This window comes from Engraulis encrasicolus, chromosome 12 (assembly GCF_034702125.1).
Source record: "Engraulis encrasicolus isolate BLACKSEA-1 chromosome 12, IST_EnEncr_1.0, whole genome shotgun sequence".
Classification (NCBI taxonomy): domain Eukaryota; kingdom Metazoa; phylum Chordata; class Actinopteri; order Clupeiformes; family Engraulidae; genus Engraulis; species Engraulis encrasicolus.
In genome coordinates, this window is record NC_085868.1 from 11,242,560 (window position 1) to 11,267,239 (window position 24,680).

Below are 24,680 nucleotides of genomic sequence, written 5' to 3' on the forward strand. Positions count from 1 at the left end.
TGGTGGTGATACTGGTGGTGGTGCTGATGGTGCTGGTGGTGCTGGTGGTGCTGGTGGGGGTAGTGGTGGTGCTGGTGATGGTGGTGGTGGTGGTGGTGATGATGGTGCTGGTGCTGGTGGTGGTGATGATGCTGGTGGTGGTGATGGTGGTGGTAGTGGTGGTGATGCTGGTGGTGGCAGTGGTGGTGGTAGTGGTGGTGGTGCTGGTGGTGGTGGTGATGATGGTGGTGGTGGTAGTGGTGGTGGTGATGATGGTGGTGGTGGTGGTAGTGATGCTGGTGATGGTAGTGATGCTGGTGATGGTGATGATGCTGGTGGTGGTGGTAGTGATGCTGGTGATGGTAGTGATGCTGGTGGTGGTGGTGGTAGTGATGGTGGTGGTGGTGGTAGTGGTGGTGGTGGTGGTGTTGGTAGAGGGCACCTGCTTCCTGTCGTTCCCCAGCAGATGGGTGCTGCTTATTGGGAACAGGGGTGCACACGTCCCCAGCCACCCCCCCCCCCCCCCCCCATTTACAGTCTCTACCCCCTCTCTCTCTTCCTCCCTTTCCATGTCTGCATTCTTTTCCCTACCTCTTTTCATCTCTCCCCCTCTGCATCTCCCTACCTCTGCCCCTCTCCCACCACCTTCCGTACCCCCACCTCTCTCTCTCTCTCTCTCTCTCCATCCCCCGCCCTGTTCCTTTTCAATACACCCCTCTCTCCTCCTGCATCCTCTCCCCTGGGGCCCAAATTAGCGTCCCCCTCGAGAGCCAAATTAGCCTCCATTAACTAAGTTAGGCTGAAAATGGAACAAGGGAAGGGAGTGATCAGCACGGGGTCGTCCGGTTGACGTGGGGGGGGGGGGGTTAGCGGTTGGTGATGGTAGTGGTGGTGGTGGGGACCGGGTGGTGGGGGTTGCTGCTGTCCTTTCATTTTCCCGTCTTTGTCGAAACCGCTCATCATTGCCATTCAATACCAGCTCAGCCGAGACGTGCGCACAATAGATCCTCTCTCCAGACAAAAGGACCAGAAATCTTCATCAGGAGCCAGCAGCCTGCCAGTCAGCCAGCCCGCCAGCCCAGTGGTCCATATTTCAGCACCACCCCCCCACCCCCATCCCCACCCCATCCTCCCATCAGAGGAGCATCTTGCCACCAGGCAAGGCAGGCAACCGCTTGGGGCCCCCAAGCCCCTAGATAGTGGATAACAGCCCACACTTTATCACAGTAGTGGGGATTTTGATTCAAATGTTCGTTATTTTGCATTTTAGCTTGGGGCCCCACCTGACACTAGAATCGCCTCTGCCTCTCATCCCCCACCTCCCCTCCATTACCATAAAGGGCTTTATTGCATCACGACCGCAATGAATGAACGAATGACTGACTGTGGACACGTTTCAAAGCAGTTGGAGCTTGCTGTTTTGTTTCATTGTTCAGCTGTGATGATGTGACAGGCTTTTTGTCTTTCTGTCATTATTTTTTTGTTTTGTTTTTTTCCTCTCTTCTTTTTTTTCTCAATAACTTCACCGCAGATGTCGCGTCCAGATGACAGTGGAATCACTCACGGCTTCCCGACTCCAAATACAGCCTGAATATTCCGAACCTCATTTTGAGTTGGTACCCGATGCCCCGTGACGTGCCAATCATCCTCCTGCCAGTCTGGTAATAGCCACCGACCACGATTGTCTCCGTTTCCACCGTCATCATCGACTCTCTCTCTGATCCCAGAACTGTATGAGCTACCAGGTGGTGATTGCTTGCTTAGGGCGCTACGCTACCACAGCAAGTGCCAGCCGCTTGGTGGTCAAACTGTATGTGAGCATTGGCCCAGCTGTGGCTTAGTTGGCTGGGCACTCGATTGCTATATGGGCGACCTGGACAAGATTCTCGACCCGACTCATTTCCTGATCCTCCTCCATCTCTCTCTCTCACTCATTTCCTGTCCCACTCTTCATTGTCCTGACTAAATCAATTTGAAAAAAAAAAAAAACTGTGTGCGAGCATTAGACAAACTATAAAAACCTTCTGAAAGTCCCCTTGATACCAGATCAACTATTCCAGGTGCATTATGGGTACATTAGATACATTTTGATGAGCAAATGCCAGTCACACCAATTTGAATTAGTTTCTTATAGAACCTTTCACGTAGAGCCTGCATGGTGTTGCCAAAATGTTTAGTAGAGAAAGTGCAACGTCTTACAACGTCTGCGAGCAAACAGCGAAGTTCATGTATGGTAAAATGTATGGTTGAGCGACTTTTGTTGCCAAAATGTTAACAGTAGGAGAGGTTTTTCAGACAACAGTGAGCCAGAACATAGGCAACAGGGCTGCGGACAGCTTTGGCCGGGGCCAGGACAAAGTCAACTGAAAGGGTCCCCTCAGCCCAATAGCAATGCAATGAGGACCCAATTCTGGGCCTCCTCTCTCTCTGGGCCTGGGACAGCTGTCCCCTGCCTGGACGGCACCCTTGGTCAACGATCCTCTCTGCACTCTTGCCTGCCAATGCAATGACACTCTTGTGTGGTATTCATGGTGCGCAGTAAGAATGCTAAATGCCTGGTGCAGAGCCAGATAATCAAACTGGTGTGGTGGTGTGACAGTGTCTTCATCGACTCATTCTCATTCTGATCCCAGATCTGTAGAAGGAGGGCCAGAATCCAGAAATGCCAGTTGGTGGTTACCAAACTGTCAAATGTTGTTTGTTTTGCTTGTTTTCGGTGATATGACCGCATTTGTCCAGCTCCACTCTGCACTAAGTGGACTAAGTGGACGTTTGAAAGTTTGCTTTAGACCAGACCAAAGAGGCTTAAGACAAGAGGGCTTACTCACGTCATAACAGCGTAGTAGGAAATGATGGCGAGGGGAGTACGGAAATGTTATTCACTGTGGAACAGCTCATAGGACAGCGTGAATGTCTGTCAGCTGTCCTTAATTACCCCCAGCAATTACTGCTGACCAACAGCTGCCGTTACTTGGCCACAAATTACGGAGTACGAAAATGGCATCCATCGTGGATGGATAACCAATGACCATGCGCAAGGGAGTTAATTTTCCATCCACTCGTGTCCTCAGGCAACGCCCCCGTACTACACCGTGGCCAATGCATCCCCCACCAAGAGATTGTTCTTTCTCTTGAGTTTGCTTTAGACCAGACCGCTGAACTACACCAGATGCATTATGGGTAGTAGTTCAGAGAGGCATTGATGAGGAAATGTCCATCATAGCCTACCAATTTTGGCAGAAAAGACTTATGAGTGGTGCAACCAAACAACCAGAGCAACAACCAGAGCAGCATGTTGAACATGAGTGAGAGTCGAGGGTGTGTCTGTGTGTGAGTGTGTGTGCGTGTGTGTGTGTGTGCATGTGCGCGCATGTGTGTGTGTTTGTGTGTGTGAGTGTGAGTGTGAGTGTGAGTGAGTGTGCGTAAACGTGAGCGAGAGATAAAGAAACAGCCAAAAAAAATTGTGTGTGCGTGGTGCACTCCATGACCTTGCTACTTTAGCACTGATACAAGCACCTGTGTGTGTGTGTGTGTGTGTGTGTGTGTGTGTGTGTGTGTGTGTGTGTGTGTGTGTGTGTGTGTGTGTGTGTGTGTGTGTGTGCGAGTGCGTGCGTGCGTGCGTGCGTGCGTGCGTGCGTGCGTGCGTGCGTGCGTGCGTGCGAGTGTGCGTGCGTCTGCTGCTGTAACAGCTCAATTTGTCTGAGCATCACCTGTCACTCTGCAGTCTCCAGGTGGACCTCCTGCCTCACTGCTGTTGGCACTCCTCTGAAATACACAACTCTGAAATAGACAAAAGGAATCAAATAAAAAAAAAAACATGTCAAGGGTGCTATTTCATGATGGGTAACACAGCAATCCAGCAGAAATAATCAAAATAACAGTAGGCCTACCACACAGGATGTGTTGATGGGTAGATAGAATAGGGACCAATTTTATGAATAGAATAGAATAGAATAGAATAGAATAGAATAGAATAGAATAGAATAGAATAGAATAGAATAAGGCCATTGGTATGTGCCATATATTGTAAACAGAGTACAGTCTATAGTCTGTGCAACATAAAAAACATAAAATTCATGCAATTATTGCAATGATCTGTCTATCAGACCTCTATGCTTGACATGGAGTCTACGTGGAAATAAAGCACAAGAGTACAGCAGTTCCGGCCACATGTTGGCTATATTGTGCCAAGTGGTGTGTAGGCTATATCGAAGAGTGTAGTGTTTCATTGACCCACTACTAAGTGCACTGCAGGGAATGAGGGAACATGTTCGTATATTGTACTGTACATGCATCTATGTCAAATCTCTTAATCTTTTTGTATCCATGACAAAACAGCAAACATACATCACCAACATCCCACATAATACGCTGTGTCTGTAGCAATATATATATAAACATTTTCTCCAGCCGACAGCATGACTTCCTAATCCCCTCCGGTTATCCTGCAGTGGAGGCACACAAGACTCACCATCATCACACCTCCTCCCTGAATGGAAAAGCTGTTTCGCCCCAGACCAGTTGTAGAAGGTGATGTTATTGATCAGCAGCAACACGAGTGGAGCACACAAAAACTCAAGACCATAATCTCTATCTGGCCTGGCTGCGACGAGATTGGAACAGAGACCGAGAGAGAGAGAGAGAGAGTGAGAGAGAGAGAGAGAGAGAGAGAGAGAGAGTGAGAGAGAGAGAGAAAGAGAGAGAAAGACTGATTTGCAAAGTGGCCTCGGGGGTCGTATTGCGCCCCGTTGTCGCACTCAATGGCATCTGACAGGACATTTATCACGGGCCAATATCCTTCTCCCACCTGCTTTGCTCTGCTGTGCTTGGGTGGGGGCCCTTGGCTTTGGGCTTGGCTTGGTCTGGGCCTCGTGTGTATTGCTGTGGGCATCAACATGGACAGACGATTCAGCTGCTCATAAAGCAAGCCAGTCGAGAGCCTCCGCAATAAAACATTGGGGTGCGGCGGGTGGCAATGGCTATCTTGGAGACATGACAAGATGGAGGACCAAAAGGATATATATGCTAGAGTTAATGTGTGTGTGTGTGTGTGTGTGTGTGTGTGTGTGTGTGTGTGTGTGTGTGTGTGTGTGTGTGTGTGTGTGTGTGTGTGTGTGTGTCTGTGTGTGTGTGTCTGTGTGTGTGAGAGAAAGAGAGGCAGAGAGAGAGAGAGAGAGAGAGAGAGAGAGAGATAGAGAGAGAGAGAAAGAGAAAGAGAGAGAGAGAGTACTTCTGGGTAGTCTCTGAAATGAATACGGGTATGTATTTGGATGTTTTTATTAGTTTAGTTGTGTGTGTGCGCGCCCGCACGTGCATGCATGCGTGCGTGTGCACGTGTGTGCATGCATGCGCACTGCATTTTCATGTGCACAGGAGGGAACGTTTCTCTTGGTGGGAGATTTTATAACTGTTTGTTGTTCTGTCTCCAAGGTCCTGTATATTTCAGACGGTGTGACTTTCTAAAACATAAACAGCAGCAAGAAAAGGAGAGTGATGCAATATGTGTGAATGTGCAGTCAGCGGCTCAATGTGGATTAAGATCCTATCTCGAATTTCCCTTATGATTTGTGAGACATTGTGCTTTTGTACTGTCAGCAAAAGATTGAAAGTTTGATGAAAGACAAAAAAGACAGGAGAAAATGCATATATAAATTCTGTGGAAAGTCAAAGATAATAACTATTCATGTAGCGACAACAGACAGCACAAGCAAAAACAAACACAGATACGGATAAAATAAATCAGCAATATCCCAGTATAAACAAAACGTATTTCATATCATGAGATACAGATCAACAAAAGATTCCATCTTCTGTCCCCACAAAAACAACTCAACTCTAAAGGAAAGGAATCTCTTCTGGCTAGAACATAAAAAGTCTGTTGGCTTGAATTAACACAGGTGCATCTTAATTGGACCTCATGGTTGCATGGGAGGGGATTAAGGTGATTTGGACCAATTAGTGACAAGGATTGGGAAGTTACAAGAGAGAGGCCTCTAACACGTGAACCTTCTGGGTTTTTTTTCTCCCTAAAAATCAATCATGGCTACGCAGTCCTTCACCCCTGCATGTATGATGGTTGTTTCTCTTATATTATTCTGCAACGCACAGCAGTGGAGTAACATGCCACTGCTTTTACGAGGACCCCATAATAAGCCTAAAACATTATCTGACTTCCTGGAGACTAATCAGGTGGATCTGGGCAGGCCGGCTCAGAATGTCTCTTCTTCAGTTACGCCTGAACTGGCCATCCTGCACAACCACCTGGATCAAGATCAGACGCTGTTGCAGCCTGCAGAGCCTGCATCATTTCACCCCAGAGGATACCAGCCACGTCTGGTCCAGCCGGAACCAACAAGAACCATTCAGGACCCAAAGAAAGCTTTGGAACCAACAAGAACCATTCAGGACCCAAAGAAAGCTTTGGAACCAACAAGAACCATTCAGGACCCAAAGAAAGCTTTGGAACCAAAGAGGCAACAAACATTAGCACAAGGGCCTTCTGGAGAAGAATTCAAAATGGGTAAACCGTGGGAACATTCTAGGCCCATAGGGCTAGCCAAGGAGCATTTACAGGGCTCAGTGAAGAGAGAGATGATCAAACCAACTAAGAAATTTCAGTCGCTGGGAAGTCACTTCAACGCTCCGTCTAATGAGCCAACGTGGAAGCCGGCGACTGTGGAATCGCCCAAGCCCACAGAACTCGAGTTCACGACACCCGAGCCTGCCCAAACGGTTTCAGTGGAGTGTAAGGAGTCATTCGTTCATGTCGAGGTTAACCAGGACCTCTTTGGGATCGGGCAGTTGATCAATCCAGCCGACCTGACCATGGGTGGTTGCCAGCCAGTAGCCTATGACGATGAGTCACATGTGCTGGTCTTCCAGTCTGAGCTCCACGGATGTAGCAGTGAAATTAAAGTAAGGTTTTTCCAATCCAAACATTAAAGAAAATGGTATTGTATTTTAAGTAACACAATGTTGTGTGCTAAATTACAGTTTGATTTAATAACGCTGAGGTCAAATTACTGTCTATTTACAGGTCACGTTGGATAAACTCATTTACATGTTCACTCTGGTCTATAATCCAAATCCACTTCCTGACACTCCAATAGTCAGAACCAACGAAGCCAAGGTGGCTGTGGAGTGTGTCTATCCACGGTGAGAATGGCAATGTGTATGGATAAATATCTATGGGAAATTGAATACTTTCATCTCTTAGCCCTTCTGGAGTAGGCCACCAGCAAAGGTTCTCCAGTCATCTCAAAAGGAAATTCATTTACTGGTAACTGCCTGTTGGGTCCTTGTTATAGGCTACATTGGGTCCATGCATGCTACACAGTTTTGTTTAAGAGTGTGGGTTTTTGAGCATTGTATAAAAAGAATGCGTTCTATAACAATGCAAGATTCTACAATTCCATATTGTATTGAATGACACCCAGAATTCTATAGAACTTTCACTGCCCGAACATTAAAGGTTAATGCATTTGGTTAATGAGCATTTCCATTTAACTCACTTTGTGCCAATGGCGCTTGAGCATGCCATTTCAGATCCCAACTTTCAGTACCAATCATGCATAAGTGTGTCAACTCAGTTTTGTTATGTTGTTGTGTTGACCTAGGCATAGAAATACATTTTCTGAGGTTCTTGAAAACACAAGAAAAATAATGATAAATGCTCTGGCAGTATTGAGTTGTGTGATTCAAAAATGGCTGGCATTGAATAAATTAGAGAAGTAATCCAGAGTGAAATCTGTTTGAACATGGGTCAAAGACGTCTTTGTCATTCAGTGTTACGGACACCTTCCGCCGACTGTAACTGCAAAAAACATGATTTTTAAATTGTTTTAAGTGAATGGATGACAGCCGAGGCTTTCATGAATTCCCTGTAACAATAAATAAATAAAAACAGACATGTTTTTTACAGTTACAGTCAGCAGAAGGCATCCGTTACACTGAATGACAATGCCATTTTGCACGTCTTTGACCCACATGCACCTCCAAGTAGTCTTTAGGATGGATAGATGGAGATGGATGGATGGATGGATGGATCATTTATTGCCCTTTTCGGAAATTGTTCTGCGCCATTTACAGTACGTCTGATGGTTAAAAAAACACACAATAGACAATGTGTATCTGTTGTACCTGCAGGAGGTTCAATGTGAGCAGCAGTGCTCTGAAGCCCACGTGGATGCCGTACGCCACCACCAAAGACAAAGACGAAAGCCTTATCTTCTCTCTACAGCTCATGTCTGGTACGATTATGAAGTGTGATCTGTTCCTCGCTCTACTTCAAACCTCATTTAGCCATTTCGTTGGCTTTCTGTCCTGTCTGAATACAGACCTACAGTACCATTCCATTACCATTAATTACTGGCATAAAAAACTAATACACACAAATTGCTTGTTATTAAGCACTAGGAATCAAGCCAATTAGAATGCAATCAGTCTTAATTGTCTTCTTAATGATGTTTGCAGATGATTGGCAGAGCGAGAGGACCTCCAGCACCTACGTCCTGGGTGACATGGTGAATGTGGAAGGCTCTGTGCAGCAGGGCCACCACGAGCCTCTGCGCGTCTTTGTGGACAACTGTGTGGCCTCCAGCGACCCTGATGTCGACACATTACCCAGATACACCTTCATAGACAACCATGGGTCTGTATGAGCAGCATGGCTCCAACTATATAAAAATATTACAATTATCAATGACAAAAAAAAGACTTTTAGAGCTCTCCAACACGCCGGTTCCTTCACCTTGGCTGTGCTCTGCCAACATTCCATGATTCCACTGTCCATTCCAAAGTTGTCTGATGTCACTTGTGATTATGTTTCAAGTGCTGTCCGAGTCAACGGGAGTACATATGATATTATAATGTACTCTCATTGGTCAGAGGCGATCGCTTAAAATCTATTGTTGAATACGGGGTGCTAGAATGCTCCAACTTACCGCACTATACAGGGCTTCACCAGTGTACAGTCAGGGGCAAGAGAGGTGCTGTTTCTAAGTAGCTGGATATTTTTATATGTGGATATTTTTTTCTCCTGGTTGCATTGGTTTTGCATTGGTTTTGGCCTTCCGTTTCCACGTAGCAGATATTTAAAATCCAAGGGCCTCATTTATCAAGCGTTCTTAGGCACAGCGTGCGTGCGATCATTCCTGAGCGAAGTGTATGATTTATGAACATGTACTTGAACGTAGAAATGTGCCTAAATCTACGCACACCTCAGACCATGCGTGCGAGTGGAAGAAACACGAAATTGCAAATAATATTGACCGTGCAAGGTACAGTTTGCTTTGAATGACAATGGAGTATGACCGTGTGCTATTTTACAGTGTTTTCGTCCATGTGTGTCTCTTTCTTCTCTCACTTCCCGCCAGCGCTTCGACTGGTGCGTGTGTCCATGTGTGTTCATGTGTGTCCAAACAGGGTGGCGCTTTCGAATTAACATGGCATTTGAATATATTTTAATACCATATATGGTTACTTGGAGGCGTTTCGGGATGCAAATGACCCCGAATGTGTGCGTGCACAGTGATTTGGAAGGTGTGGGATTTATCATGCAGACGTGTGCGTAGGAGCAGCCAACGCACGTTTGATAAATCCCGATTTTTCTGTACTTGCGAACATTCTAAATTTCACTCGTAAGACACAATTTAGAAGACATTCTACGAACTGATGATAAATGAGGCCCCAGGTATAAAAAGCAGGAGAAAAAAATGCTGAAAACACATTTGTTACAATGGAGGATTTATTTTTATCCACATGTTGCGTTTACACCTAAACAGGAGAAAAAAATATCCTGCTAAAAAAATATCCTGCTACGTGGAAACGGCACCAGAAACTGTTCAATTTATAAGTGCTCCACTATGCTGTGGGGACTGCTGTGAACAGGCCTAAATGCTCATTGCGCCACTATCACTGTTTTTAGATGCTTTACGGAGTCATGGCACTCAGGATCTAATTCTCAGTTCATGCCGCGGGTTCAGGATGACAAGGTGCGATTCCAGCTTGGAACCTTCAAGTTTCACCAGCAGGATGTGAGTTTGGTAAGTTGGCTTCACGGTGACTAGTAATATGGTGAATCACTGGCTTGACTGGTGTGCAAATGAAAAGGAGTGATTTGCACATGTTATCTGTACATTTGCCATAGACTGAAATGATGTATTTTAGGATTTATTTGCCCTTATTGTGTGATTGGACAGTCAGAGCTGGACAGGAAGTGATGGACTGGGGTAGGACTGGGATCTGACCCAGGCCGAAGTTGAATCCAGGGGCCTCATTTATCAAGCGTTCTTAGGCACAGATCTGTGCGTAAAGCGTGCGATCATTCCTGAGCAAAGAGTGGGATTCATGACCATGTACTTGAACGTAGAAATGTGCCTACATCTACGCACACCTCAGACCATGCGTGCGAGTGGAAGAAACATGAAATTGCAAATAATATTGACCGTGCAAGGTGCAGTTTGCTTTGAATGACGATGGAGTATGGCAGTGTGCTAGTTTACAGTGTTTTCGTCCAGGTGTGTCTCCTTCTTTTACTTATTTTGAAACACTGTCCTCCTCCTGTCGAAAGCACCTCCACTTCTGCCGCGGAAATGTTTCTATCTCCGCACTTCGCGCCAGTGCTTCGACTGGCGCGTGTGTCCGCGTGTGTTCATGTGTGTCCAAACAGGGTGGCGCCTTCGAATTAACATGGCATTTGAATATATTTTAATGCCATATATGGCTACTTGGAGGCGTTTCGGGATGCAAATTACCCAGAATGCGCGCGTGCACAGTGATTTGGAAGGTGTGGGATTTATCATGCAGAGGTGTGCGTAGGAGCAGCCAACGCACGTTTGATAAATCCCGATTTTTCTGTACTTGCGAACATTCTAAATTTCACTCGTAAGACACAATTTAGAAGACATTCTACGAACTGATGATAAATGAGGCCCCAGGTTCCCATGGATAGCGAGCCATGGCCTCCCTTCATCTGATTATCTGATTCTACAGTAATCAATGTCAATATGACGGGTGTAAGAGTTGTGTTCCAAAAAGCTAATGCTACCTCTGCAACTTTGTACTAAACAATGGTGTCTCTGACCCTAGGTCTACATTACCTGCCAACTCAAAGCAACCTTCGCCTCGGCACCAATCGACGCCCTTCACAAAAGCTGCTCGTATCAGAGTGGGAGAAGCAGGCATGTCAATCATTATCCTGTAACTTTACTATTCATTTCCTGAGATGTACTGTATATGCTGTGTCATGCTGTAATTGCTCTCTCACCTCCTGCCAGCAGGTGGGTGTCTGTTGATGGCATGAACGAGGTGTGTGGCTGCTGTGAATCCAGCTGTAGTAGGAGAAAAGGCAGAAGCGTCGGCTATGACGGTATGGCAACGTGGTGCTCATGTTATGTTTTTCCAATAGGGGGACCAGAGGTCTATACTTCTACAAGGCTGGTTCAGGAGTAAACAAGAGTTAAAATGAGGACTCCAGGCTCTAATATTAGATGATTTGAGTTTACCTCTCAACTTCACCTGGTTTAGGCGACTCCTGAACCAGCTTTGCCGTATAGGCCCCAGACGTCCCCAGATTTGTGGTGGTAGTCTCCAATTCTGGTGTTTAAAAAAAAAAAAAAAAAAAAAAAAAAAAAACACACACACACACAGGTTGCGTCAAAATACTATATTCACAAAATGTTGGCTTTCATCCTCCACCTCATCTTCAAGCACAGTCACAACAGCTGTTACACTAATTCACAATCTCATATTTTATAGAAAGTCAAATACGTGTATATCTCGGTTTTTGTATGCTCTGTATTTCAAGCTACAACGTACCTGGGAAAGGTATTCTGTCTGTGAGGAGCATACAAGGAAATATAAACATCCACCTATATTTTCAGCAGATAACTGGAGCTTTGCGAATCCTGTTACAGCATTTAAAATGTGTTAATGAACAGTAAGTATAGCTAGTGCTAGAATGCCAAACCTCACACATTCTTTGTGTTGCTTGCTTACAGGGTTTGCATTTCAAGGAATAGCAGCCGTTGGTCCCATCTCCATCCACGACTCGCCTGCTCGGCAGAGGTTAGAACCATCATCTCACATTCAAGAAACGCAGAGTAAGATCAGTAAATACAAAGATTTCACACATCATTTGTGATACATTTACAAATAACGATAGATTTCCATGCACGGTTCCTCTCAATTGGATTGTTTTTTTGCTTTATTTGATTTCATAAAATGCATCTACATTGCAGTTTGATGGCTGTTACCCAGACATGCTTTCTTAACGTTTGGTCTTGGAAATGCACTTTGAATGTTTGCATATGTCTTTCAGTTGTGAGGTACATCCTAGATAGACCAGAAACTAGTTTAATGGACAGGACTATGAAGCCTCTCCAGATTATTAGGGACATAACATGTGGTTGTCTGGGTCTTAAAAGTCCATCTCTATTTTGCTAAAGTAAAGTTAAATCTATTGACAAATTTATCGCAAATGTATGGTCGTATACTTGCAAAATGAGACAAAAAAAAGCAACCAAACGCATTTTATTGACTCTTTCCTTTTTACTGGCATTTTACTGTCTCATTATTTTGAGAGATGGATGTGCCAAGGGAACAGATTTTGACCATCTTAATCAGCCAAAATTTGAAGGGGGAACACAATTCATGTGTTTTCTGCTCATGTTGGCTTTGCACTATCGCAATAGCAGAACTTAAAAAAAATGACTTCATGCCTGCATGTGCTCCTTCCAGATTTATCCGCCGAGGTTGTAGTGTTGGGTGGCGTCATTGCAGCACTTGCTGTGCTCTGCCTAATAACCCTAGCCTCTATGCTGCACAGGAGGCTCCACAAATCAACACTCCCATCAAGTGACAACACCTAATAAAAAATATTTAATCACCCCTTCTGCTTCACTGCCTTCTTTTTTTTTACCACCCCCCATCTGCCCCGGTTGCTTATACAAGTATTGCTTGCTTTGTTTCAGCAGTTTTCATGTTTTCAGCTATGGTTAAAGGCCATGGACATTAAAGAATCTGTTATGTGATTCATTTTTTTCTTCTTCTTTAATGTAATGGGGTTCGACATGGCTATTACAGCCACATGGTTGGATGAACTTCATGCTAAATGGTATATGCCGTGTAAGAGATCATCTATTCATCTTAGAAGGTGGGTGGTTGGGGAAGCAGAGAGGCGGAGAGCTGGGGACGGGCAGACGCCCAGAAAACCTAGACGGGGGCTTTCCAGTGGCGGGAGCCTTGATTGGATATATGGAACAGCACCTGCCTTAAAGCATGTTTTTAGTTTTTTCTTTCTCCACTGACCGTGAACTCCAAGACTGTAAATGAAGAGCTTTTTCTCTCAACTATAAAAGGATGATTGTCTTAAAAAAAAAAAAACTAGGAATAAATAAAACCGCAATTTTAATGCCAGCAGCGTGGCTCCGGGCCATAATAAATGGGCGCCTCCTCTGATATCAAGTGCATGACGAGCTTGCAATACATGAACCGGGGAAGAAAAATAGATGTAATTAAAGAGGCCATAAAAACGACACCGGCGGTGCCTCGTTCGCAGGGAGAATGTGGCACCGCTGTTTAATAGGCTGGATGCTCCCAGCTGCAGCCCATTGGTTCATACCCCCCCATCTCTCTCGCTCTCGCTCTCGCTCTCGCTCTCTCTCTCTCTCTCTCGCTCTCGCTCTCGCTCTCGCTCTCTCTCTCTCTCTGGCCCAATCCCCCTCTTCTCCTCCCTTCCTCCTCTTGGCAATGCTTGGGGCAGGCACACAGCGGTTGCAGCCCTCCTTTTTTCTCTCTCTCTCTCTCTCTCTCTCTCTCTCTCTCTCTCTCTCTCTCTCTCTCTCTCTCTCTCTCTTCTCTCTCTCTCTCTCTCTCTCTCTCTCTCTCTCTCTCTCTCTCTCTCTCTCCCCCCCCCCCTCTCTCTCTCCTCATCCTCCACTTGGCAATGTTTGGGGCACGCACGCAGCAGCCCAGCCCCAGCCCAGCCATACAGGGTCACAGAACACATGTTTAATGGCGCACCACCAGTGGACTACTACGCGACCGACCACCAGGGCCGCCGACTGCTTCTACTGGGCCCGGCACAAAATCATCTGCATGGGCCTGGCCAGAGCCATACAGAGGGAGAGTTACGCGAATGAAGGACCAGGAAATAAATTGCAGCCCCGCCTTTCAACGAGATCGAGGTCGTGCCTAAAGCGGCTGTCTTTCCATAGACTCAACATAGAAACACCACATCAAAAGCCAAAAATAAGGACTAACGAACTATACTGCGGGGTAATCACCACAAATATGTAAACTATCAACTGTCTCGGTAATGCTAATCACAACAGTTTTACCATCTGTGATGTTTATCTGAAGTTCTTACAACAAATAGCAAGTCTGTCATATTTCCTGCATTGCATCGCATTGTATTTGCTGTGTGCTACGCCCACTTCTAGGCACTAACATTCGGAACGCTAAGCAGTTCCGAGACGCTAAAACAGCTAATTTTGCTAATGCGGAAGTCGGCCCTAGGACACAGTGGAGATTGCTCGACTCTCCCTCTGTATGGCTCTGGGCCTGCCTCTCAATACATACAATGGTGGGGCACTCGTCTACTATGCGGCCGACCGGGGTTCGATTCCCGGCCCGGGTCCTTTGCCAGCCCTACCCCATCTCCCTCTCTCTCCCAACTTGCTTCCCGTCACCCTCTTCACTGTGCTGTCATTGAAAATAAAGTCAGAAAGACCAAACAAATATCTTTAAAAATAATAATAATACCCCACATTTGGGCTTGCATGCCGACGGGGACCCCGGTTCGAGTCTGGCTGGGGTCATTTCCCGACCCTGCCCCATCTCTCTCCCCCATTGGTTTCCTGTCTCCTCTCATACTATCAAATAAAGGCCAAAAAGCCCCAAAAAATACTTTAAAAATAATAATAATAATAATAATACATACAATGCCATGGGGTCCCCACCACTTTCCCTGGGCCCGAACCCGTTTGCCCCCTATGTGTCAGAGGGCCTGCTGCCACTCCAGTTGAATTCCTAATCCAGTCCAGAGTTGCGCCTCGTTTTCGTTTTCTCCCCTACTTCCCTTCATCCCTTTTTTCTTTCTCTGGAGATGGAGAGCAGAGTGAATTGGAGAGAGCAGTATGAAAAACAAAATAGTCAGGTCAAGGCCCAGTGTTTTAGTTGTTTGGCATAATGGAGATGAAGATGGTGGGGGAAACGTGCCATGTTAGGCTCAGAGCTGGAAAACTGACTCTTTACGGCTTATTTGCCTCTGGCTTAAAGAGAACAGATTCGAATAAACACGGCTCATTTTACTGGGTATTTAGCTAACCCAGGAACTGAGGGCCCTCCGCCATATACATACATTTTCTATGCAGAGCGGCTATCGGAATTGCTATCTTGTGGGGTGGGAGTAGGGGTTGGGGTTGGGGGCAAAGAAACCATTTGAATTGTTGGGTGATGGAGGAGGGGGGGTTGTGGAGGGGTGGGGGGCGTGGGGTGGGATTGGGGGTTATGTATGAGCAGGGCTGCTTTCAGCTTTAGCTGAGCATAGGACAAAGTCATCCAAAAGGGCCACCCTACCGAATAATGTAATGACAACCCAATTATGGGCCCTATTCCTTCCTGGGCCCGGGACAGCTGGTCCCGTTGTCCGCCCCTCTCCAACAGCTTCCCTGGGTGGGAGTAAGGCCAGGCCAGAGTAGATCCGAGCGGCCGATTCGCTCTTTGTTTTCACTGGCTGAAATAACACCTGCGAGAAAGACAATAAACAAGCCGGGGTGATGTATAATTCAAAGTGGTGACTCGCTTTGCACCCGCAACAATAGCACCTTTTCCACCTCCACCATCTCCTCCTCCTCCACCAACACCACCAACACCTCTTCCTCCCCCTCCTCCACCATCTCCTCCTCCTCCTCCTCCTCGTCCACCACCACCACCTCCTCCTCCCCCTCCTCCACCATCTCCTCCTCCTCCACCACCGACACCACCACCACCACCTCCTCCTCCTCCACCTCCTCCACCACCACCACCTCTTCCTCCTCCTCCACCTCCTCCTCGTCCACCGCCTCCTCCTCCTCCACATCCCCCTCCTCTTCCTCATCCAACTCCACCACCTCCACCACCACCTCTTCCTCCTCCACCTCCTCCTCCTCCTCCACCACCACCTCTACCTCCTCCTCCACCACCACCACCACCTCCTCCACATCCCCCTCCTCTTCCTCATCCAACTCCACCACCACTTCCTCCTCCTCCTCCCACACTCCCTCCTCCTCCTCCTCCTCCTCCTCCTCCACCTCCTCCTCGTCCACCGCCTCCTCCTCCTCCACATCCCCCTCCTCTTCCTCATCCAACTCCACCACCTCCACCACCTCCTCCTCCTCCTTCACCACTTCCTCTTCCTCCTCCTCCTCCTCTCTCACCCCCACCCTTGTGTGACTTTGCCCTTTCGTGTTCCTGCATCTTCTCCGACTCCCTTCCTCCCACATACGCTACATACATATGAGCCTGAATGCTTTCAATTGAAATGCATCCGGATGGCTGCCCTATGCAGCCGCTGCTCATGCAACAGCCACACCGAACACACTTGAGAAGTTTTCTCTCCGAAACTTTCCATTGAGAAGAATAATATATGGGTGCAATAAAAATCAGTCTGAAACACTTTTGCCCGTGTCAGTCAAAAGAATATGAGCGAAATCCAGGCTGGGCTATTGCATCCATCCTCTGAAAAAAAAAAACAATACACTCATCCATCTCATGTGCACGGTAATGCAAGGGGATGCTAAGAAGAGGGTCTGGGGGTGGGGGGGCTCAATATAATGCAAGAAGGGGGTTTCGTCTTTCCCTGCACTATAAACTTCAAAGTGTGACGGTCGGAGGCGAGTGGAGAAAGAGAGAGAGAGAGAGAGAGAGAGAGAGAGAGAGAGAGAGAGAGAGAGAGAGAGAGAGAGAGAGAGAAGGACATATGAGATCAAGGCTGCATGGCCCTCAGACAGACGGTTGCAATTTTGCCGAGTGCTCTCAGGGCTGGCGGCCGGTGCGATGGCAGTGAGCTTGGGGCTTTAAGAGGGCAAGGGCCCCGAGACCCTCCGACAGGACCGCTGTCTGACAGCTTTGGCTGGACTCGATTCGGGACCAAGTCATTTGAAAGCACCCCGACTCAATGGCAATGTAATGGCAACCCAATTCTGGGCCCTCCTGCCGCGGCCTGGGCCCCGGGACAACAGACCCACTTTGTCCCCACCCATGTCAGTATCCCTGCCCGCCGATACTTCCTCGCCTTTATTTCATTTCAGGGGGGGGGGGGCTGTACGTTTGATGTGCTGCCTTCCAAAGCACCCCTAAAACCCTAAATCTCCACCCCTCACTAATCCTGGGGCTCTAACTCCAGAAAGCAAGCGGGGAGCGAGGGAGAGAGGGAGAGAGGGAGAGAGGACAAGAGTGCGGTGGAGTGGGGTGGGAGGGTGGAATCAAGGGGCACTTTTTATTGCCTGTGCTACTGATTTCGGCGAGAGGGAATGGAGTGGAGCCGATCAGAAGAACCCCTGCTCACCTCCACAGAAAATTGAACTTGCAACAAACACTCTCACTCGCACTGCTTTTTTAAACTGCAGTGGCGATATATGTAGTAGAATAGTAGAGTAGAGTAACTTCATTGATCCCCGAACGGAAATTCAGGTGTCAAGTAGCTCACATACACATAAAAATACACATAATGCCCACATGGGCATTTAAGACACATACTGTATAACACAGGTAAAGTCAGGGAGGGGGAAAATAAAAACCAAAGAAAAAATAATAATAAAGGCAATGTGCAAAAACATATTCTGATTAGACAAATGTGCAAACTACAAATACTACAAATGTAGTATTCGTTCCTCCCTTTGCCAACGGTCGCTGGATGCCATCTGTTGCTGCTGCTTGCTAGTTGCTACTCTAACTTGTCACATGATGTCACATCCGTCCAGATCACAAAAGAATGACGGACGGCACATGAGGAGTAGGAAGAGGAGGAGGAGGAGGAGGAAGAGTATGGTGGGGAGAAGGAGGATGGGGAGGAGGAGGAGGAGGAGGAGGAGGAGGGGTCGGGTTCGAGTGACTAAATGCCCCCTGTCAAAGCTGGAGACGACTCCTGTCAGAACTCCTAATTACCCCCCTTAATTAAGATCCCGTCCACACACACACACACACACACACACACACACACACACACACACACACACACACACACACACACACACACACACACACACACACACACACACACACACAGTCACAAAAAGAGCTTGATAATAGAGGAAGTGATTTAATTACTCCAGTCGTTGCAGCTCTTAGTTCCAGACACTCAGGAAACAATTAAATCCTTCTTAACCTCCTTAATGGTTTTCAGAGAGTCTGGACTTCTCCTGATTTATTCTATTAATAACACATAGATTATGAGTGATCACCAGACAGACCCTTCTCTCTCTCTCTCTCTTTCTCTCTCTCTCTCTCTCTCTCTCTTTCTCTCTCTCTCTCTCTCTCTCTCTCTCGTGTGCGCGCTCTCGTCATTGAGGCGAAAATATGTTAATGGCTTCAGGAAATGATGGCCCCGGACAATTTGTTTCCGAATGAACGAAAGCATGAAAGCAAGAAAACAACATAATACAATATGTGCATGTTGATGCTCAAAAAGAAATGATCGGATTAGTTTGTCATCTAACTTTATTGAATCTCCACCGGAAATAGATAGACTGCGACCATCCTTATTATCACAGACACCCCCTGATCGAAATACACATCTTATGATGCATTAAGCACAGTGACATGCATGGTGTTCGGGTTTCAAACACAATATTCTCAGTAGCCCATCTGGTTTAAAAACAAATGCCAGAATATTGTGTTAACGTGTGTGGATCAGTACTCTGCAACTAGGATATTCTTGAAACACGTGACTCAAACCAATACTGCCATTACGTTTAAAATCGGAATATTCCTTGCATGTAACAGCACTCATTGAAAAAAAAAATGTTGTTGAAAGGGTGTTTGTGTGAGAGTTAGAAAAAGGATATCCTCTTTTCTAGTGTCTGGCTGGCTAGTATCCACCTTTCCACTGGTTGCTCGGGTGACTGTCTGGTGGTCAGTGACTTCCTGGTTGGAGGGCCCGGTCTTTTTCCTGAGGGACACAGGAAGAGGAGTGCAGACTGACCTTTGACCTCAAAACAACCAGAGCCATTGATCACCTCACAAGACACTCATGACCACACTCACACACACACACACACACACACACACACACACACACACACACACACACACACACACACACACACACACACACACAGTCATGTCACGACCACACAGACACTAGATACACATACCGTATACACTCACACACACACGCACACACACACACACACAGATACACAAAAACACAAGACAGACAGATACACACACCCAGGCACATGCATGCATACACGTCGGGCGCACACACACACGCACGCACACACACATACACATGTGCACACAGACAGACACACACACACGCACGGCACATGCACACACACACTATAAAAACATGAAATCATATCACATTTTCGATATACTGTACTTGCAGTCACTTGAAAAACTAGTCACATTAAAATGCACTATATTTTCACATCCTGACCTTCCTTAAAATCACATATACACAAAATGAAAAAGCTTGTACCTCACCCAGCTCACCACTACAAAAATAATATTAAAAACGTGGAACATGAGCCAACATACACTTGACCAAAGGTGCTGATAGGCCAGCACAGATGTTTTTTTCTGATTCCCAGGTTTTCTTTGCCGGCCAAGTCAACAGTGCCGACTGCTCTGAAGTCAGTTATCTAAATGAAAAAGAGATTTCTCACAAACCCAAACGAACCCAGAGGAACTGTGTACACATTGATGGTTGACTTAGATACCAAAACGTTTGTTTTAATGTCGGCTTTTCTTTCCCTCTCCCCTTTCCATTTCTCGATGTCCAGAGAAAAGCTATCTTGGTCTCCAGGAGAGCTGGGCATTGTGCCTGCATGGGGCTGGTTGGACAACATGGACCCTAGAGGAGACATCTCAAAAGCAGTGTTTGCTCCATTCCAAATGTAACTTTAGCATATAGCTTTGTACTTCAATTGTAGTTTTTTCCCCCCGCAGACTGTTTGCATTGACTGGCCCCATTATGCATGTGTCATTGGCAACACAAGACTGAGGTTTACGCTGAAAAGATTGGGGCTACAGGGCAGGCTCAGCTGCTCTATAGGCTGGCATCTTTGGTTGAAAAGAGTTTGACGTACTGGCAATCATTCCAAAAATGAGAGCTTTTATCTACTAGGCCTATAATAATAAACCCTGTTTAATGAGAGGAGGCGTGAAGGGCTTTCAACACGACACAATGGATTAGCCTAATCTGAAATGTATATGACCTATGCATATGCATGCATAGGCCTTGTGTGAGTAGGCCTAGTGTGTGTGTGTGCACTGTGGGATGGGGGTGTAGGTGGGTGGGTTGCCCACTAAATTAGCACCCCCAACTTGGAAACAGGATCTGTGAAATGTAGGCCTGTGTATCCCACGGGGCCTCAAAGTGTGTATCTGTGCCCCCACATTAATGTTTGCATTAAGAGCTGTGTTTGTCCGCGTCCTGCAGAGCGTGACCTGAAATCCTGACTGGCATTTTGACGGCACATCAGCAGCGCATTAAAATGCATTCATCGCCACGCTAATGCCGCCAAAAGTCCCGCCTGAAAAAATAAAGCCAATTCCTGCAATGAAAAAAAGCCAAAGAGACAAGTGCTCCCCGCGGACTCGTGAGCAGTGAAAGCTGTCAGCGCCTTTCTTTCGTTCCACTGTGCCGCAGCGACTTTGAATCCCATATGGGATCTGATATCCTGCTCTATCAAGTGGGATTGTACAGTATAGCCAGGTCTTTGGGCACATCTCAAATAAATGAAGTCTGAATTTAGGGGGTTAAATCTACACAGAGAAATTCGGCTTCCTGCAAATCTGTCACCAGTCTATAAAACTTGACTTCCTGCTCGCCTCAGGTATGAAAACAGGATTTGTCTCTCACACATGGGCGACAGACTACTGTACAAATCCATCAGCCTCTCTTCAAAATCTCACCAGTGACATTCAGCAAAATTGCCTTTCATCGGGCCAAAATATGACACCCACCGAGGAAAATACACTGTATGGCTGCTTAAGCGGACCTGTAACGCGGGAAATAAATGTAGCCTGCGAAGTTTATGAGCGGGCGTTCAGTCCAGTCCAGGCATCAATGCGCGCGCTCAACTCTCAGTGTGGCGCCATGGGACTTCCGAAGAGCAGCACTGCCCTCTGCGGTTCAAACATGGAAAAGAGCAGGCAGCGCATCATTTGTGTTGTGGCGAAGGAAGGGAGAAAGGAAAACTGGTCCATTAATCATTGGGGAACGAGAAGACATGTTGGGATTTTGCAGGGAATTGTGATGTGAAAATATACACGAATCTTACTACCCAAACGCTGGTCTGGTTCTGTTAAAAACAAGCCTGCTGTCGTTTTAGCTGTAGATTATTTGATTCAACACAAATTACAGGCGTGATGCCATTTATTTGGTAACACGACGCAGTAGGCCTACCATTTGGCAAGGCAAGTTTATTATAGCGCATGTTAAAAAATATTAAGCTTAGTCCAGTTATTTTCAAATGCACTAGATGGAGACCCATATGACGCGCTTGGCGAGCCACAGGTGTCGTCATAAACGCTCGCTTGATCACGTCTCAACCAAGATAACGTTATGACATGTCAGCCGGGATGAATTTATAACCGACCCTGCCATTGACAGTCCTTCACTGGGAAGGCCTTGAAGGGGTTTGGTCGGCTTCCAAGCATGGTCGGCTCGGTCCTAGCTGTTCTCGACTGGCTTGGAACCATGTTCAATCTTAATTGTTATTATTTTTATTTTGACACTAGGCCTAAATCCCAGTTAACGTCTGGAATGTCTATGTTTGGTGAATCCCTTGAAAGTTATATGGGCACTCTCTTTTTGATTGTTATTTACTGTATTTTGTACATCGGTATAAACTACTGTATTACAGTATTTTCACAGGTAAGCCATGTTAAGAGTGGGCTATTACTGCCCGATTCCCTATTCAGTGTTGTTTTATTGTATAGAAAAAGTCATTGCCATTTTTGTTTCTTTTTTTTTCAGGATGACCCCCTTGGTGACATGATGTAAGTATAGGCTATTTGGGGATATTCATGTTAAAGGGACACTGTGTGAGATTTTTAGTTGTTTATTTCCAGAATTCATGCTGCCCATTCACTAATGTTACCTTTTTCATTAATACTTACCACCACCATCAAATTCTAAGTATTCATTATGACTGGGAAAATTGCACTTTTCATACATGAAAAGGCGGATCTTCTCCATGGTCCGCCATTTTGAATTTCCAAATATAGCCATTTTAGCTGCAAAAATGACTGTACTTGAACCATACTAGAAAATATTTGTTTATTACTTAGTAAACTTTCATGTAAAGATCAGTACCTTTTTTGACCATTTCCTGCACAGTGTACCTTCAATATTGATAGTTTGGCTATATTGGGATAACATTATCTGGCCTGTATTGGGGCGCTTGATGACGATGTAGTATTGGTGGTGGTGTTGGAATTGATGATGATGGTGTTGAAAATGATGATCCGCAGACATCTTCTCCAAAACTGGTCTGAATGCTCTTCTATGGACAACAATGAATTCCACATTCTGAGGCTCTCCCTGCGCCACCCACGTCAGATTGAACATTTACTGGAAGATGATGTACCACCACACAATACCTATTGTCAGTCTTCCCATCAGCCCATGGCAATATCTACCTTCAGTCAAACCAACCAAGAGCAAGTGTACTGCCGATCTAAGGCACTCAGTTTACCAGGCTGTGAAAACCACATCAGGAACCCAGTGGCCCTCAAGCGCTGGAGGCGAGCTTGCGCGATCATCCGAACTGTGGGGATGCTGCTCCCAGCTAGGCTGAAAACATCCAACACACCAGCTTCTCCACAGGCCAAGCCCAAGCCCAAGCCCAAGCCCAAGAGGATTGCTGCGAGAAAAGCTACCAGTCTCCTCTGTTTCCCCACATACCAGCAAAGCAGTTTGATGCTTTCCGCCCCCCATCGACAGTCCATCATGATGCACCCCCAGGCCATGCAGAGGCTAGAGGCTCACGTGCGGCGCAAGAGCTGCCAACGCCTGTGGGGCTTCCCAAACCTGGTCATCAAGTACGTGGGAGACCACGTGGTCCAGTTGGCCTGTGGAGATGGCAAGCCCTTGCAGAACACCACGGGTAAACTACCCTGGCAGCTCTGGGCACAAAGTGGCCTCTGCTCCAAGCGGAGAGCGAAACTCATGGAAAGGCTGCAGAAGACAACATCTCCAACATCTCCAAAAAGAACATCTTAAACACCCCCAGGAATGATTTAGTTACTGTGCACAGTTGCACGGCACTAGTTGCTCCAGAACACCCCACCACAGTTCTGTGGAAGAACATCTCAGACAACATCTCAAACATGCCCAACATCTCCAAGAACATCTCAAACACATGCAGGAACAAGACGGTTCATCTGCTCAGTTGCACAGCCGCACCAGTTGCACCAGCCTCTCCAGCCTCCACCAGTGTTGTGGGGGTGGACAGTGGACTAACGACACCACCTGCCTCTCCAGCCAATGGTGGTGTTGTAGATGGTGGGCAGACCACACTGAGGTCTACCAAGGAGAAGCTCGAGGAGCTGTTCACGAGGAGGTTCTTGGAGGTCCAGCTCACCAGAATCCCTCCACTACTGACGCTTACTGAGTCCTGCCATCCACAACTGCCCTGCATCACAGATAATAAGAAAGACGCACATCTGGCCTTGGTAACACAGCAGAGTTGTCCCTCTGAGGACCAAAAGAAAAGTCATCTCTTAAGGAGAGAGGATGTGCCCTTTATGACACGGCCAGACCTGCGACGCATAGAAATGAACCTGAAACTGAAGTACGACAAATACCAGCGAGGGAAGCCGACATATTATGCACTCTCTCTTGAAAAACTTGATAAAATGAAAGTAAACTATGTATAAAAATGATATAAAATGCATAAAAAATATAGTAGGCCTATGTATGAAAATAATATTTTAAAATATGTACCTAAATAAAACTTTGCCAGTAATTAAACAAAAAAGTAAGCTTAATCCTTTATGTCTCTTTAAGTGTAAATCTATTGGTTAGCTTTTTCATTATAGGCCTGTCTCAACTGACGCACAAACTATAAATGAACAAGCATGCATGCAAAGACATACATAACAGCAAGATGCAATACTACTATGTGCCTCATTATAACACCACAGCAGATAAAATATACAGTACATGTGTTCTTTTGTCATACAAATGGCCGACAAATGAGAAATATTGCACAAAGATAATCTGGCCTGAAGCTTCGCACAATTTGAGCACGCACGCACGCACACGCACACACACACACACACACACACACACACACACACACACACACACACACACACACACACACACACACACACACACACACACACAGAGTCAAGACACTTCCTAAAGAAATTTATGAAGGCTTTTAGTGGATCTTCTATATCTGTGACTGTTGCAGCGTATGAGGAAGAGAAGGGTGTAATGTCCCCTTACAGAACAATGTAGACTTACTATCCGACAGGGA

At 46.4% G+C, this 24,680-nt stretch overlaps 2 protein-coding genes across 5 annotated transcripts; both read left to right on the forward strand.

Moving 5' to 3' along the window:
- Nucleotides 1-5,989: 5,989 nt before the first annotated feature.
- LOC134459307 (zona pellucida sperm-binding protein 3-like) lies at nucleotides 5,990-12,867 on the forward strand. 3 transcript variants are annotated; one of them, XM_063211621.1, is made up of 9 exons: nucleotides 5,990-6,894; nucleotides 7,016-7,134; nucleotides 8,125-8,228; nucleotides 8,452-8,629; nucleotides 9,905-10,022; nucleotides 11,068-11,159; nucleotides 11,256-11,347; nucleotides 11,979-12,045; nucleotides 12,718-12,867. In XM_063211621.1, the coding sequence occupies exons 1-9, from the start codon at nucleotides 6,019-6,021 to the stop codon at nucleotides 12,836-12,838; spliced, it is 1,767 nt and encodes a 588-aa protein (XP_063067691.1). In that variant the 5' UTR covers nucleotides 5,990-6,018; the 3' UTR covers nucleotides 12,839-12,867. The 3 variants fall into 3 exon arrangements, with proteins under 3 accessions (XP_063067691.1, XP_063067689.1, XP_063067690.1); XM_063211619.1 differs by having other exon boundaries at nucleotides 5,991-6,894; nucleotides 11,979-12,080; XM_063211620.1 differs by having other exon boundaries at nucleotides 5,992-6,894; nucleotides 11,259-11,347; nucleotides 11,979-12,080.
- Nucleotides 12,868-20,213: 7,346 nt separating this feature from the next.
- Nucleotides 20,214-23,416, forward strand: LOC134460059 (uncharacterized). 2 transcript variants are annotated; one of them, XM_063212537.1, is made up of 3 exons: nucleotides 20,214-22,066; nucleotides 22,169-22,191; nucleotides 22,666-23,416. In XM_063212537.1, exons 1-3 carry the CDS (start codon nucleotides 21,848-21,850, stop codon nucleotides 23,414-23,416), a joined length of 993 nt encoding a protein of 330 aa, XP_063068607.1. In that variant the 5' UTR covers nucleotides 20,214-21,847. The 2 variants fall into 2 exon arrangements, with proteins under 2 accessions (XP_063068607.1, XP_063068606.1); XM_063212536.1 differs by having other exon boundaries at nucleotides 20,214-22,191.
- Nucleotides 23,417-24,680: the final 1,264 nt, after the last annotated feature.

Bases quoted from the DNA above. Each gene is read 5' to 3' on its own strand.
- LOC134459307 (XM_063211619.1), top strand. From the start codon at position 6,019: ATGGCTACGCAGTCCTTCACCCCTGCATGTATGATGGTTGTTTCTCTT. The intron at 6,895-7,015 runs GTAAGGTTTTTC...GTCTATTTACAG, and splicing joins GATGTAGCAGTGAAATTAAA to GTCACGTTGGATAAACTCAT. The intron at 8,229-8,451 runs GTACGATTATGA...TGATGTTTGCAG, and splicing joins CTCTCTACAGCTCATGTCTG to ATGATTGGCAGAGCGAGAGG.
- LOC134460059 (XM_063212536.1), top strand. From the start codon at position 21,848: ATGGTCGGCTCGGTCCTAGCTGTTCTCGACTGGCTTGGAACCATGTTC. The intron at 22,192-22,665 runs GTAAGTATAGGC...GATGATCCGCAG, and splicing joins GACCCCCTTGGTGACATGAT to ACATCTTCTCCAAAACTGGT.